The sequence below is a fragment of the Sander vitreus genome, chromosome 15 (assembly GCF_031162955.1).
Source record: "Sander vitreus isolate 19-12246 chromosome 15, sanVit1, whole genome shotgun sequence".
In the NCBI taxonomy this organism is placed as follows: domain Eukaryota; kingdom Metazoa; phylum Chordata; class Actinopteri; order Perciformes; family Percidae; genus Sander; species Sander vitreus.
In genome coordinates, this window is record NC_135869.1 from 29,612,796 (window position 1) to 29,626,641 (window position 13,846).

Sequence of the window (13,846 nt, forward strand, 5' to 3'; positions counted from 1 at the left end):
TCTACGTGTCTGGTCCTTGATGCTTTTTTTCCAGTGTGGCCCTTAGTGGAGTTGAGTTTGACACAGAACAGGCTCTTGAGACAAGATTTAGGGGCTGAAGCCACGGCCCCCGCTGCGCTCCTGGGTCAGGAGTCTAGTTTTCTCTCAGAACACTTAAATATGCTGAAAGATTATTATGGATATTTCCCTAATGACGCCAAAGATAAAGTGCTTACCACAGCTTTAAATAGATAATTCTGTCTAAAACAAATGAAAAAACACTTTAAACCAACTAAATCATCAGGCTTAATGTAGGTTCCAGTATGTTAACACACAGCAACACCAAGAATTACAAAAAGACTCAACAATCAGCAAGAGCGAAATCAAGCAAAACTGGAGTTTTTAAAACAGAGAAGTTGCACCAGCGTCCACTCATAACACAGAGAAAACAATCTGAAAACACAATAAGTAACATCTTAATTTACTGATTCATATTTACAACATAAACTGGTCCTTCCCTCTCAATCGCAACTATCCAAACTCTCAGGCGACATCTACACTACTACGTTTTAGTTTAAAGATGAATATCTTTAGCTACGTTTACACCTCGCGTCCACACTGCTGCGTGTCTCCGAGCCCCTAAAACGCGAACATTTGGAAACTCTGCTGCCCCCGTTCTGGTCTGAAAACTCCGGGGTTGCTTTGTAGTTTGGACGACACAAACGGAGACATTTGGAGGCGAGGACGCACGTCAGTCAGTCTTATCAGTTAGGTAGCATACAGACCTTTCAGTAACAGTTCTGTCTCTGTCTGTCTGTCAGCTTACAGACCTTTCAGTAACAGTTCTCTGTCTGTCTGTCAGCTTACAGACCTTTCAGTAACAGTTCTGTCTGTCTGCTTACAGACCTTTCAGTAACAGGTCTGTCTGTCTGTCTGTCTGCTCGAGATAAAACTCTTGTGTGGACAGAGGTCGTTTTTATCTCAAAACGCTGCTTAAAAACAGAAAAGGCAGCAGTGTAGAAGTAGCATCTGCTCTTTTAGTTTGCCAGCCAACATCATTCATATGTAATCTGATTACTTTAGGGGAGTAATCTGACTGTAGTCAGTAGGGTTAGATTACTACACTAACTGATAATTAATACTGAGTTTTTTTTTCAAGTGACACGTGAGTCATTGTTGATCACAGAAAATACAGCAAAGAATCCTCCAACTCAGATTTGTACAGACGGTCCTTGAACAGATTGGTTTGAAAACTTCTCACTCAAACAGAACTGGTCTAACTGGTCCCAGTAAACCGGAGCAAACTGGACACAAACAATCAAATTTCAGCCATTCCTCAACAGAAATCTCACTTTCAATAATCTGTTTTTTCAGTTCAGGCTTACAGCCGAAACACACCGGGCGTGTAAGCGTCGTGTATAGCAGCGTAGCGTAGCTGTTTTTATTTCGGCGCCCATGTTATCCAATCTGTCAGTTCATACCGGGCGCAGAGCGGCTGCCGCGCGCTGTAGCGATCGTTCGGCGTCTCCTCTATTTCTTGCGCGAGATGCGAGCGAATGTGTCAAGCCAGGCAGGTAATCACATACAGGAAGACCACAGTGCAGCTGGATACTAAAAAATAAAACACACACACACAGAGAGAGACAGAGAGAGACAGACAGAGACAGACACAGAGAGAGACACAGAGAGAGAGAGAGAGACAGAGACAGACAGAGACAGAGAGACAGAGAGAGAGAGAGAGAGAGACAGAGAGAGGAGAAGGATCGCTTTGTGAGAAGCGATCCTTCCGTGTAGAAATACGCGTCCGGTAAGAATGGCCAGGTGCACGATCAGGCAGGTGTCTACTAGAGCTGAAGATCTTTGCTGGGTTCGGTCTTAATTTCTATCATCTTACACGGGCTCCGGCCGGGCTCGAGCTTGCGCTCCAGGTTGCGCGGTAAATGAGCGGTCAGATGATGCGTTTGGATTAGCGTGAACATGGATGCTGAGGAGGAGAAACGGAGCTGGCCTCTGGAGGACTTCTTTTATTTCTTTGTTCCAACTTTCACGTGGCCGATAGCCTCCGTTAGTCACGAATAAATGATGTCAAAACGTGTAGAAATGACTCATCTTGACAAAAGACAAAAGAGCTGTGTGCGTGCGGCGCAGTCTCTTTTTTCTTTCTCTCCCTTGTCCGCCGAGTGGTGCGTGTGCCCGCTCGCGGTGTGAAGCGCGTGTCCGCGCTATTCTCCGACACACTAATCACTGCTGATAGACGGCCTTTTGTTCAGTCGGGCTGTAAATGGGTTCGGGCTTTTAAAAAGCTGTCAATCAAAATGTACTTGTTGGGCTTGGGCCGAATTCTGTTGGGCTCGGGCCTTTCGGGCCAAACTTTTAAGGCCCGATTACAGCTCTAATGTCTACGCTACACTTACGAGCCCGGTGTGTTCCAGCTGTTAAATGAAGCTGTTTGGAAATGTAAATCATGACTTTTAATTTATATATAATTGTTAATTAATTGATTTATTGGCTTCTTATTATATGAATTGTTGGAGCTATTCATTGTTTAGTTAAATATTGACTTATTATTTTGTTGTTTTGTGTGAATTATACAGCTGAAGAAGTTTGATTATGACATCAGTATCTTGATCTGGTAAGTTTTGGTTATTGTGCATTTCATTATTTATTTCAGTATCCAGAGAGTACTTTTAATATAAGTTAACATTGTGAGGGTTCAACATAAAGTGCTTCTTTGTCAATATTCCAGGAACAGCAAGAAGAAAACATGTTTTAAAGTGCAGTATTATGGGTAAACATGTTTATCTCAGTTGGACTTGATTTATTTGTTTTGATATGATTTAATCAGATTTATTAGTAAAGCTGCAGTACAGTTTTGGAAGTACTCGTACTAAACTTGAGTATTTATATTTGATCCTACGTTATACTTCTTATCTGACAGCTTTAGTTACTCTCCATTAGGGGTGGAACGGTACATGTATTCGTATTGAACCGAAACGGTACGGGCGTCTCGGTTCAGGACATGAATTTACACGGAGAATCCACGGTATAAAAATAAATAAAACTCGCGTGCAAATTAATTAATGTAATGCGGAACTACAGTTAGATACGCGGGTTCTTTAGGGACACCTAATCTGTAGCCCCGCCTTAGCTCTGAAGCTGATTGGCACGCTGCCTATGTAGCCGATCTCTGCCTATGTATGCCGTTTTAATGAGTCAGAGATAGCAGCACTAAGAATGAGTATGGCGAGTGGTGGCGACCCACAAGAGTTAGAGGACCAGTCAGTTCCAGTAGTACAGGCGAGAGAGTGGTGGATAAGACTGCTGTTGTAGATTAGTGGTACCTTTCCAGCGTCGCAGCTCCGAACCGTAATGTTAGTTGGGACAGACGCCTTGTTTCTTTAGGCTAACTTTATTAGCTTTAGCCTGGCAGGGAGCAGCTTTCTGCGGTGAAAAATGGCCGGGAGACGTCATGAGAAAGTTGCATTAATCAGGTCATTTAGTTTGTCTTTGCAGAGAACAGAGATGCTGTATTTTCAGTTTTATAGCTGATCGTCTTATTTTGTTTACAAGTTACAGATGGAGTCTGGAGAAGATTTGGGGTACTTATTGTTTACATCTTACTTTACACACTTCAGGCTGTTGCAGGTAGCTCAGGGGACTGGATGACACTGGGTGGTACAGCCTGAGACAGCTAGCTCAGGGGACTGGATGACACTGGGTGGTACAGCCTGAGACAGCTAGCTCAGGGGACTGGATGACACTAGGTGGTACAGCCTGAGACAGCTAGCTCAGGGGACAGACTGTAGGACACTAGGTGGTACAGCCTGAGACAGCTAGCTCAGGGGACAGACTGTAGGACACTAGGTGGTACAGCCTGAGACAGCTAGCTCAGGGGACAAACTGGATGACATTAGGTGGTACAGCCTGAGACAGCTAGCTCAGGGGACAGACTGGATGACACTGGGTGGTACAGCCTGAGACAGCTAGCTCAGGGGACAGACTGTAGGACACTAGGTGGTACAGCCTGAGACAGCTAGCTCAGGGGACAGACTGGATGACACTAGGTGGTACAGCCTGAGACAGCTAGCTCAGGGGACAGACTGGATGACACTAGGTGGTACAGCCTGAGACAGCTAGCTCAGGGGACAGACTGGATGACACTAGGTGGTACAGCCTGAGACAGCTAGCTCAGGGGACAGACTGTAGGACACTAGGTGGTACAGCCTGAGACAGCTAGCTCAGGGGACAGACTGGATGACACTAGGTGGTACAGCCTGAGACAGCTAGCTCAGGGGACAGACTGGATGACACTAGGTGGTACAGCCTGAGACATCAGTGTTTCCCACACACAGACTGTGTGGCGGTGCGCCTCACTATCAACACCGGCCGCCGCACATTGCGTTTCGTTATAATTTTTTTTTTTTTAAACGCTATTTAAAACACGTTCTTCTGCATTTCCTTTCCCTCCTCTCCTCCGTCTCTCTGTCACTTGTGTCTCGCTCACATACACACACACAGCTCCTCCCACCATGCGGTGTTTGGTGTTTTTAGCCCCCAACGTCTCCTTCCAGGCAGGGCAGCAATGGTTATGTTAGTGTTAAGGTGAGGGTTAGCTGCCTGGAAGGCGACATTGGGGGCTTAAAACACCATTGAGCCCACCGTGCACACAGCGTCTGTCTCCATAAGGAGAGAAGACAGCTGGCCAAATTCACACGTTCACTAAAGGTTGGTATCTATCTGGTGAACATCTTTAATCACACATTCACAATCACCGACCCGACTCTTATCAACAAGCGATGGCGTCTGCTTTAGGAAGTTAACTAGTCGCTGTTAGCGGTAAAATGCAGTTGGGTTGTCGAGGTCAGAACACGATATGTAGCAGCTGTCAATCAAATAAACGTATAATAAATAATGTTATGTCATTTTTTACTCTGACCCCACCCCCCCCCGCCACAAATTGCTTTAGAATCTGTGGGAAACACTGGACATGCACAATAAAAAAAAAAAATTTGCCTTCTGTATTTTTGTTTTGCTTTTCTCTCCATTGTAGCGAACTCGTAGCGAACCGTGATGTCTGAACCGAGGTATGAACCGAACCGTGACTTCTGTGTACCGTTCCACCCCTACTCTCCATATTTTACATACAAAACATACAGACAACTAATTCAAATTATGTTACTAATTAAAATACCCAACGGGATATAAAGTTAAAATAAGCTGCAGTGCATAATCATATCAATGCACCAATAATAATAACATAATAAATAATATAAACACTCACAATGAGTACTTGTATCTTTGATACTTAAAGTGCTCATATTCTGCTCATTTTCAGGTTCATAATTGTATTTAGAGGTTGTACCAGAATAGGTTTACATGGTTTAATTTTCAAAAAACACCATATTTTTGTTGTACTGCACATTGCTGCAGCTCCTCTTTTCACTCTGTGTGTTGAGCTCTCTGTTTTAGCTACAGAGTGAGACATCACACTTCTGTTCCATCTTTGTTGGGAGTTGCACACGCTCAGTACCTAGGTAAGGACTACTAGCCAGTCAGGAGCAGAGTATGATGGCGTGCCCTGACAGTACCTAGGTAAGGACTACTAGCCAGTCAGAAGCAGAGTATGATGGCGTGTCCTGACAGTACCTAGGTAAGGACTACTAGCCAGTCAGAAGCAGAGTATGAGGGTCCTGACAGTACCTAGGTAAGGACTACTAGCCAGTCAGAAGCAGAGTATGAGGGCGTGCCCTGACAGTACCTAGGTAAGGACTACTAGCCAGTCAGAAGCAGAGTATGAGGGTGTGTCCTGACAGTACCTAGGTAAGGACTACTAGCCAGTCAGAAGCAGAGTATGAGGGCGTGCCCTGACAGTACCTAGGTAAGGACTACTAGCCAGTCAGAAGCAGAGTATGAGGGTGTGTCCTGACAGTACTCTAGGTAAGGACTACTAGCCAGTCAGAAGCAGAGTATGAGGGCGTGCCCTGACAGTACCTAGATAAGGACTACTAGCCAGTCAGAAGCAGAGTATGAGGGCGTGCCCTGACAGTACCTAGGTAAGGACTACTAGCCAGTCAGAAGCAGAGTATGAGGGCGTGCCATGCTAGCAGCTAGGCGAGCATTATAACGTGTGTTCCAAAGTGACCACGTTTGTCTCTGAAGTAAAGGCTGGACTACAACAGAGCAGTTTGGAGCAGTTGGTGAACAGGGTTGTCTGTTGGAGATGGTAAGTCCCTTTGGGGGGGGACTTTGGGCTTTTTCACTTTTTAAACCTATAACATGCACAAAAAAGCTATATAACACAATAAAGGAAAGGGGAAAAGCCAAGAAGCATAATATGAACACTTTAAGTCAAATTTTGAAAGCAGGACTTTTACTTGGGACAGAGTATTTTTATATTTGAGTACTTCTGAGTACTTGTTCCACTGCTGCTGAAACATTCGTGTTGCAGGTTTAACTGACAGCACCCTCTAGTGACGCTTCTCTGAACTGAATTTGTTTTCTTTGGCTTGTTCTTGATTTCATAACTTTGATTTTTGTGGGTTTTACATTCATTTCAGTTTGTTTTATCTCCAATATTTCCCCGTCTTTTACCACGTCTGTAGTCATGCAACTGTTTAGAAAGATGCCGAGGTTTTTAAGGTCGGGTAGAATGAATCTATCTCCGTTGATCCTGTTTGTTTGGTTGCTGTTGTTTTTGCGTGTTTGCGTTTCATATCTGGCAACCTGGGTGTGAAAATAGGCAACACACAGACCAAAACAAAAAACAGACCGATATGGACATTTCAAAGGAGAAAATACTGGCTTTAGCATTGTTGTCATATCCGATGACACATCGTGGTCATTTTAGGATTTAAGACAGTAAATATATTACATATTCCTCCTTCCTAGTTTGCTCCGGCGGATGTTTGATGATTTCTGCAGGACACACGTCATCAAACTGGAACTTGAGGCGTTCCGAGTGATTCGTGTTTAAATTAAAGCAACGACAGAGCAGCAAACCCTCTGAAACTGAAACTCTTCCTCTCCTCTCATTGGTCAGTAGTCCTCTACCCATCCATTCTCCAAAATAAAAGCATCGATGACTTCCTTCATGGCCAGGTTTGGGATGAGCTGATCTTGGGTCAGAGGAGAGCGCGTCACCGGGTCGAAATGGCCGACTCTCTGCAACAGAACAACAAACATCTTTTTTATATATATATATATATATATATATATATATATATATATATATATATATATATATATATATATATATATATATATATATATATACACACACAAAGCTAATTAAGACTATCAGCTCCACACAACTCTCTCTGGATCTCTCAGTAGGACTATGTTCAGAAGATTGTGGCGTCAGGAGACTTTCTCCCACAGAAACTCGAATGAAGATAATGACCTCTTCTGAAGAGTCCATTTTTTTTAATCCTCCGTGTCCTCCTTGGCTACTAGCAACTGCGTGGAGGAGGTGGGAGGGGGGGAGGCAATCACAGAAGGCTTGTATCATGTGGACGCACAAACAGTTTTGTTATCATTACTTAGAATTCCTTATGGGGGAGGCAGAAACTACGCACTATAGCTTTAAGCCTTATAGTCACCATGTAAAATCAATGTGAGCATTAAAACTAAGATCTGATGACTGTAGCTTCTGCAGGCTGGAGTAACAGCTACACTAATAGACATGTAAGTGAATATATTTCTGTGAATATTTCTCACCTCAATATTGAACATTAACAGGTTCAAACGCATCCTCTCTAACTTACTTTTCCCTAAAAACCTTTACCATATTTCACCTCACACACAGTATTCATTCTCATGTAATTACATTATTCTTTTTTTTACTTTGTTTATTGTGATCTTTAACAAGTGGTAAAGTATGATATATTCAGCGACATATTAGACAAACAGAATGGAACACAGTGATAATAAAAGACCGTAACGGAGTATTTTTGATGTGTGTTATTAGTACTTTTACTGCAGTATTTTACCTGCAGGTGCTCTTCGATGTCTTTCCTGTCATAGGTGACTCCGCTGGGAGTGATGCAGGGCTCTCTCATCAACTCAAAGCTGATCTTTCCACACAGGAAGTCGGGGATCTCTCGCTTCTGTCAAACAAACACATCAACACATTTTCTGTAAATAATCCTCTCAGAAGACAACATCACTTCTGTAATATCAGCACCATCGATAGATGGATTCTTTTCGTCTCGTTCATGTTTGAAGTTTGCAAGTTAAGTCCGGTTCAGACCAAAGATTCGGGAAGAGACGAAACTGCTTTAGAACGTCGCAGAGAAAAGTTTCAGCAGTCTGAACCGGCCCGTCTCAGCTCGACTCAAAGCAGCTGATGGTGTCACTGCGACTGGGCTGGTGGAGTCTCCAGAGGCTGGTTTTAGAACGTAAGAGACGTCTCCTGTTTAACAGCCAATAGAGAAGTCAGCTGGTCAAGTAAACTACAAACTATATAAATAAAATGACCCATGAACCATTTAATTTCTATGTTACAAACGATCAGCTGCTGGAAATGGAAGAGTTTAAGGCGTAGGCTCAGCGAGCACTGTGAGCACGGTATGTTGTGGAGAGAGCTAGAGAGTGAATGAAGAGAGCAAGCAGCGTTAGAACAAAGCAGAGAATCAGCCGTTGTTTTAGCTAGCGCTGGGTATTGTTCAAAAATGTTCGATAGCGGTACCGATACAAATACCGTGGCTTTGATACCGGTTGCTAAACTTTTTTTGATACCAATTTTATAAAACAAAAAGAAATGACAACATTACGGCACAAATCTTTTTATACGTGAGAGTCTCTGTGTAACGGACAGTTTCTCCTGTGTGTCTCTATGACTACGTGTAACGTAAGACAGCCAATCAAAGACATTATTAGATCTTGGTAGAAGCATGCTGCGTGCTTATTGGCTCACTGACGCTGATGTGATTTACTTCTTAGGTATTGTATGACGAGTCATTTTTTAGATACATGATACTTTAGAGGCAATTTGGTCAGTGCCTAAAAAGTATTGAATTCGGTACCCAACCCTAGTTTTCTCCGTTTCATCTCTACTAGAAATGTAGTTGTAGCAAGTATCTCACTATCACTATCCTCATTCATATTTTAAGATGCTACAAATGATATATTCAGCTACAAAACAGCCTGAAAGCCTGAAGTTAGAACGGAAGTACAAAGAGTGGTTTCTATGCAGATGATAAACCGTCTCGTCTCATTGGTGTAAACTAACCCTAACTCTAACTGTCCGAACGCTGCAGTTAGTGACTGACCTTCCTCTTCTCGTCCACTTGACAGAACAGCTCCTCCATGTCTGACAGATACTTGTCCTGTAGAAAAACACACCTTTTAAAAAAAAGGTAAATAATGCAAAACGAAAAAAAGCTTTGAAAGCATATTAAAAGACCTACATGTTTTGTGTGAATCTCGTTTGGATTGTGTTGAATTCTGCTGTCGTCGTCGTCTTTCTGTCTGCAGCCCTCCACTTCTCTGTAGATCAAACACACACACACAGACAGAGACAAACACACACACATACACACACACACACACACACACACACACACACACACACACACACACACACACACACCCCTTTACTTTACAGGAACAAGGAAAGATATATTTCAGAGTGGCGTGTGTTTTTTATGGCTGGATTGGACCTGCCTCTTTTTCTCCGAGAGGATGAGTTTGGTGAGGTAGGCGTGCAGCTCGCTCTCCTGGTTGATCCTCCTCTCCTCCATGTTGTTCCAACGCTGCTTCTTAGCGATCCGCAGAGCGCTGGGGATGTCGTCCCCAAAGTTCAGACGCTGCTCCTTCGCCAGGTTATAGGCTGGAAAACAAACATTAAGATGGATTTATCACTGTTCTTTAATTGTGTGTGGGGGTATTTTTCAACCTGGACCCTATTTCCCCATGTTTGTGTGTGTAAGTGACTGATTGAAATTGGTCCAGTATTAAGAAAAAACGCTGCAGTTAGCAGCAGCAAAGCTGCAATGTAACGTTAACTGACAATTGTGCACTGTCAGTTTGACAACATTATGGAAAGGATCCCTACAGAGATAGACCTTTTAGTTAAAGAGTAAGATCCTTTTAGTTTAACATGAAACAGCCCCGAAATCACCATCACCAAACCCACCAGACTCCATGTAAATAATCAGGACTTTTAGCGTGTATAGAGCCAGCATATTTCCACCAGACTCCATGTAAATAATCAGGACTTTTATCATCGTAAAACACACTTCATTCAAAGTGGACAGAAACTAAATTAAACTATCAACAGCCGTCTTGGTTCATCTTTCCACTGTTCCAACAATCACCACTCTGGTTTGGTTGAAATAAACCCTTAATTCACCCATTTACATGTGGAGATATGCTGGCTCTATACACGCTAAAAGTCCTGATTATTTACATGGAGTCTGGTGGAAATATGCTGGCTCTATACACGCTAAAAGTCCTGATTATTTACATGGAGTCTGGTGGAAATATGCTGGCTCTATACACGCTAAAAGTCCTGATTATTTACATGGAGTCTGGTGGAAATATGCTGGCTCTATACACGCTAAAAGTCCTGATTATTTACATGGAGTCTGGTGGGTTTGGTGATGGTGATTTCGGGACTGTTTCATGTTAAACTAAAAGGATCTTCCTCTTTAACTAAAAGGTCTATCTCTGTAGGGATCCATCCCATAATGTTGTCAGACACTTAGAATAATAATCTGAGTCTGTCGGCAGCAACAACAAAACTTTTAGTGACGCTGACTGATGCTGAACATCTGTCCTATAGGGGTTACATTACACCCCGGTGCATGGCTGCCAGTTACAGTGCTGTCGCTCAATACTGGACCAATTTAAACAACTTTTGTTCACATCAGTCACTTAGACACTAATGCATGACTAAATAGGAAATACCTAAAAATGAATACCTGAGAAATACCTGAAATTAGCCTTTAAACCAACTGTTAGGATACTGAACTCCTGAAATGTGTTTGCGGTGCGGTTTAAACCTCGTACCTTTCTGCAGGTTGCCGATGGCTTCGTCATAGCTCTCCATCTCCAGGTGGCACTGACCCATGAAGAAGTGAGCTTTGACCGACTGGCTGTCGAGCTCCAGCGCGTGTCGGCAGTCTGCCAGAGCTTTGTCGTACTGCTGCAACTTCACGTAGCACAGCGCTCTGTTGGTGTAGTACGCCGGGACGGACGGACTGTGGCTCTGAGAGATGAAACACAGATCCAGCCTTTTATCTGCAGATACTCTGAGAATCTGCCAAATACAGACCCACGGTCCCAGATCCAAGCTCTCCTGTTGTGGCACTAAAAACTGACAGGATAAATCTAATGGATTAGAGGAAACACTGGATCAACAGTGAAAAAAAAAAAAAAATCACTTAATACGGTCTGTATTAGATCGTTGCATCACTAACATACTGTACAAATGACTTAAACGACATATTTGATGCAATCAACAGGCGACCAAATGTATAGTTACCTGGATTAAATACACATTTGTCTGGTTTTAGGATAGTTTTTAGGATAAGGTAGTACACAACTCAACAAAGTATATAACATTGGTTGAGTTGTTTTTAGACATTTTAATGCTGAAATGTTACATATTATATCTTTACCTTCAGAAGTCAGGAAGGAGAATGTAAATCTCACTGATGTTGCTTGTTTTTTTCTTAATATCTTGATAGAGTATGATCTAAATTTGAGTAGTGTTTGTGTATTATTTTAAATTTTCTGTTTAATTTATCTAATTGGATTGTGCACTTGTCTATGGTAAAGACTGGCGGTAGGACTTGGCAAGGCTTCTTCCTATCCCTTTTTAACGGCTGTCGTGTGTGTTATGTAGAATTTCTTTGTGTTGATATTTCTTTTTCTTAATTAATTAATTTTATTTTTAAATCATTCCAAAAAAAGATTTCATTCATTAATTTTAAGAACAATACAAAGGCAAAAAAAATGATCATTTTGTGAGATGTCTTTGGGAGAAACACTTAGATGTTGCATGTATTTGTTTTGTTTTTTTTAAAGTGAAGTTGAACCCAGTTCCAGACACTGAGAGCCATGTTGGTTCTGCATCACTTACTATGGCTTTGCTGTAGCAGGCGGCAGCCTCCATGTACTTGCGGTTCAGGAAGAGGCGGTTGCCCTGCTCCTTCAGCTCCTGAGCCGACACTGAGGAGATTTTCTCCGGGCTTTCTGGCATTTTGTCCACCGGGCTCGCTGCACCGCCGGCAGCTGCCCCTTCACTTTGCTTCCCTATCCTGACGCTCAGATCCAACACACCGGGACAGAAACTGAGAGGAGAAGATCACAGACAGAGATCATTTAAGAGTTTACAGAGAGCTGTCAGTGCTGTGAGGTGTGGAAAACATCAAAACAGTTATTTAGGGCCAAGAAGGTGTTTAATAAGAGGCTTAATTACTACAGCATGGCTGCAACAAACAACTATTTACATCGTTGATTAATCTGTTGATTATTTTCTGGATGAATGGATCAGTTGTTTGGTTTCTAAAACGTTACAAAATGGTGAAAAATGTGGATCAGAGTTTCCCAAAAAGCCCAAGATGACGTCCTCAAATGTCTTGTTTTGTCCACAACTCAAAGATCTTCAGTGTCCTGTCCCAGAGGAGAGAAGACACTAGAACATATTCACATTTAACAAGGTGACATCACAGACGTTTTTAGTTTTCTTTCATAAAGAATTACTCAAACACATTTATCGATTATTAAAATAGTTGGCGATTAATTTAATAGTTGAAAACTAATCTTTTAATCGTTGCAGCTCTGAACTGTAGTTTCCAGGGTCTCTGGGAATTAGTCTGCAATATTTGTACTATAACGTATAATGTGTATACACAGCATGTGCTAAACATTTTCATTATTAAATAAAAAATCATTGATGTGCCTGTAATCCATTTTTCTAATTAAGTTATGTAACCAGCCTATTAAATTAACAGCCTTTCTGAGTAGCCTTACTATTATTATTTTAAACTAAATGAGTCAGGTAATCAGGACCTTTAGGTGAGGATAGTGTTTTTGGGAGGTGGGTGTGATTTATCCACCGGTACCGACCCGTACTGCCTCTTCAGGGCCGAATTTGAGCCGTGAAGTTGTGCCGAATTCAGTATTATTGTCACACCTCGGCAGGTGTCTGATGCGGACCGGATGCTCCGCATATTCATGGCTGACTGAGTTATTGAACATTAAAAGCCTAAAAAAGATCGATGACTCTGGCAGCACTCACTGATGTTACTGCGTACCCTAGATCAGCTGGGTCTGTCCTCTTTTTGTGTTACTGATTCTTATTGTACATCTCTGCTGACATTAGAGACAACCCAAACACACTGACATGTTTTATATTTAACTAGATTTTAGCTGCCGTCCTGTGGGAATCATTGCTAACGTGTAGCTAAGTGTTAGCTAACACTTCTTTGATGTCGAAGCAGCTGCTGTTATGAAGCTAACAAACCACTGTGTTTAACATTATTTCACCGAGCAAAGCTAACTAATGTGACACACAAAGACATAATCAATAACATAAGACTCACGTAACGTTACCTGTGAAGCCGCAGTTTCACCACGCGGAACCGAAGCGATGGCGTATTCAAAATATGAAGAATTAGCGGTTTCTTGTGATGTAGCTAGGTGGCTAACTACCTTGCTACAAGTTGTCTTGCCAACAACAGATGTTTTGGTTTCGATCTGTGACGTAAATCGCGTCGTCGTGAGACACGCCCAATGTCAGATCAACGGTGAAAAATAAGTCTTCGTTTTTATTTTTTTTATTGTGGAAAAAAATAAAATATGTTAAAATAAAAATAAAATAAAAATAAAATATTTTAACGGACTGTGTTAATTCTCCAGG

The 13,846-nt window shown here is 42.2% G+C and overlaps 1 protein-coding gene across 3 annotated transcripts; it reads right to left on the reverse strand.

Annotated features, from left to right (window-relative positions):
• Positions 1–6,759: 6,759 nt before the first annotated feature.
• LOC144530290 (E3 ubiquitin-protein ligase CHIP-like) lies at positions 6,760–13,677 on the reverse strand. Of its 3 annotated transcripts, none has more exons than XM_078269792.1 (8): positions 13,540–13,677; positions 12,065–12,275; positions 10,990–11,188; positions 9,643–9,808; positions 9,387–9,465; positions 9,249–9,305; positions 7,968–8,084; positions 6,760–7,140 (listed from the first exon to the last, which is right to left on the reverse strand). In XM_078269792.1, exons 2-8 carry the CDS (start codon positions 12,182–12,184, stop codon positions 7,015–7,017), a joined length of 864 nt encoding a protein of 287 aa, XP_078125918.1. In that variant the 5' UTR covers positions 12,185–12,275; positions 13,540–13,677; the 3' UTR covers positions 6,760–7,014. The 3 variants fall into 3 exon arrangements, with proteins under 3 accessions (XP_078125918.1, XP_078125919.1, XP_078125920.1); XM_078269793.1 differs by having other exon boundaries at positions 13,530–13,677; XM_078269794.1 differs by lacking the exon at positions 9,249–9,305.
• Between the last annotated feature and the right edge of the window lie 169 nt (positions 13,678–13,846).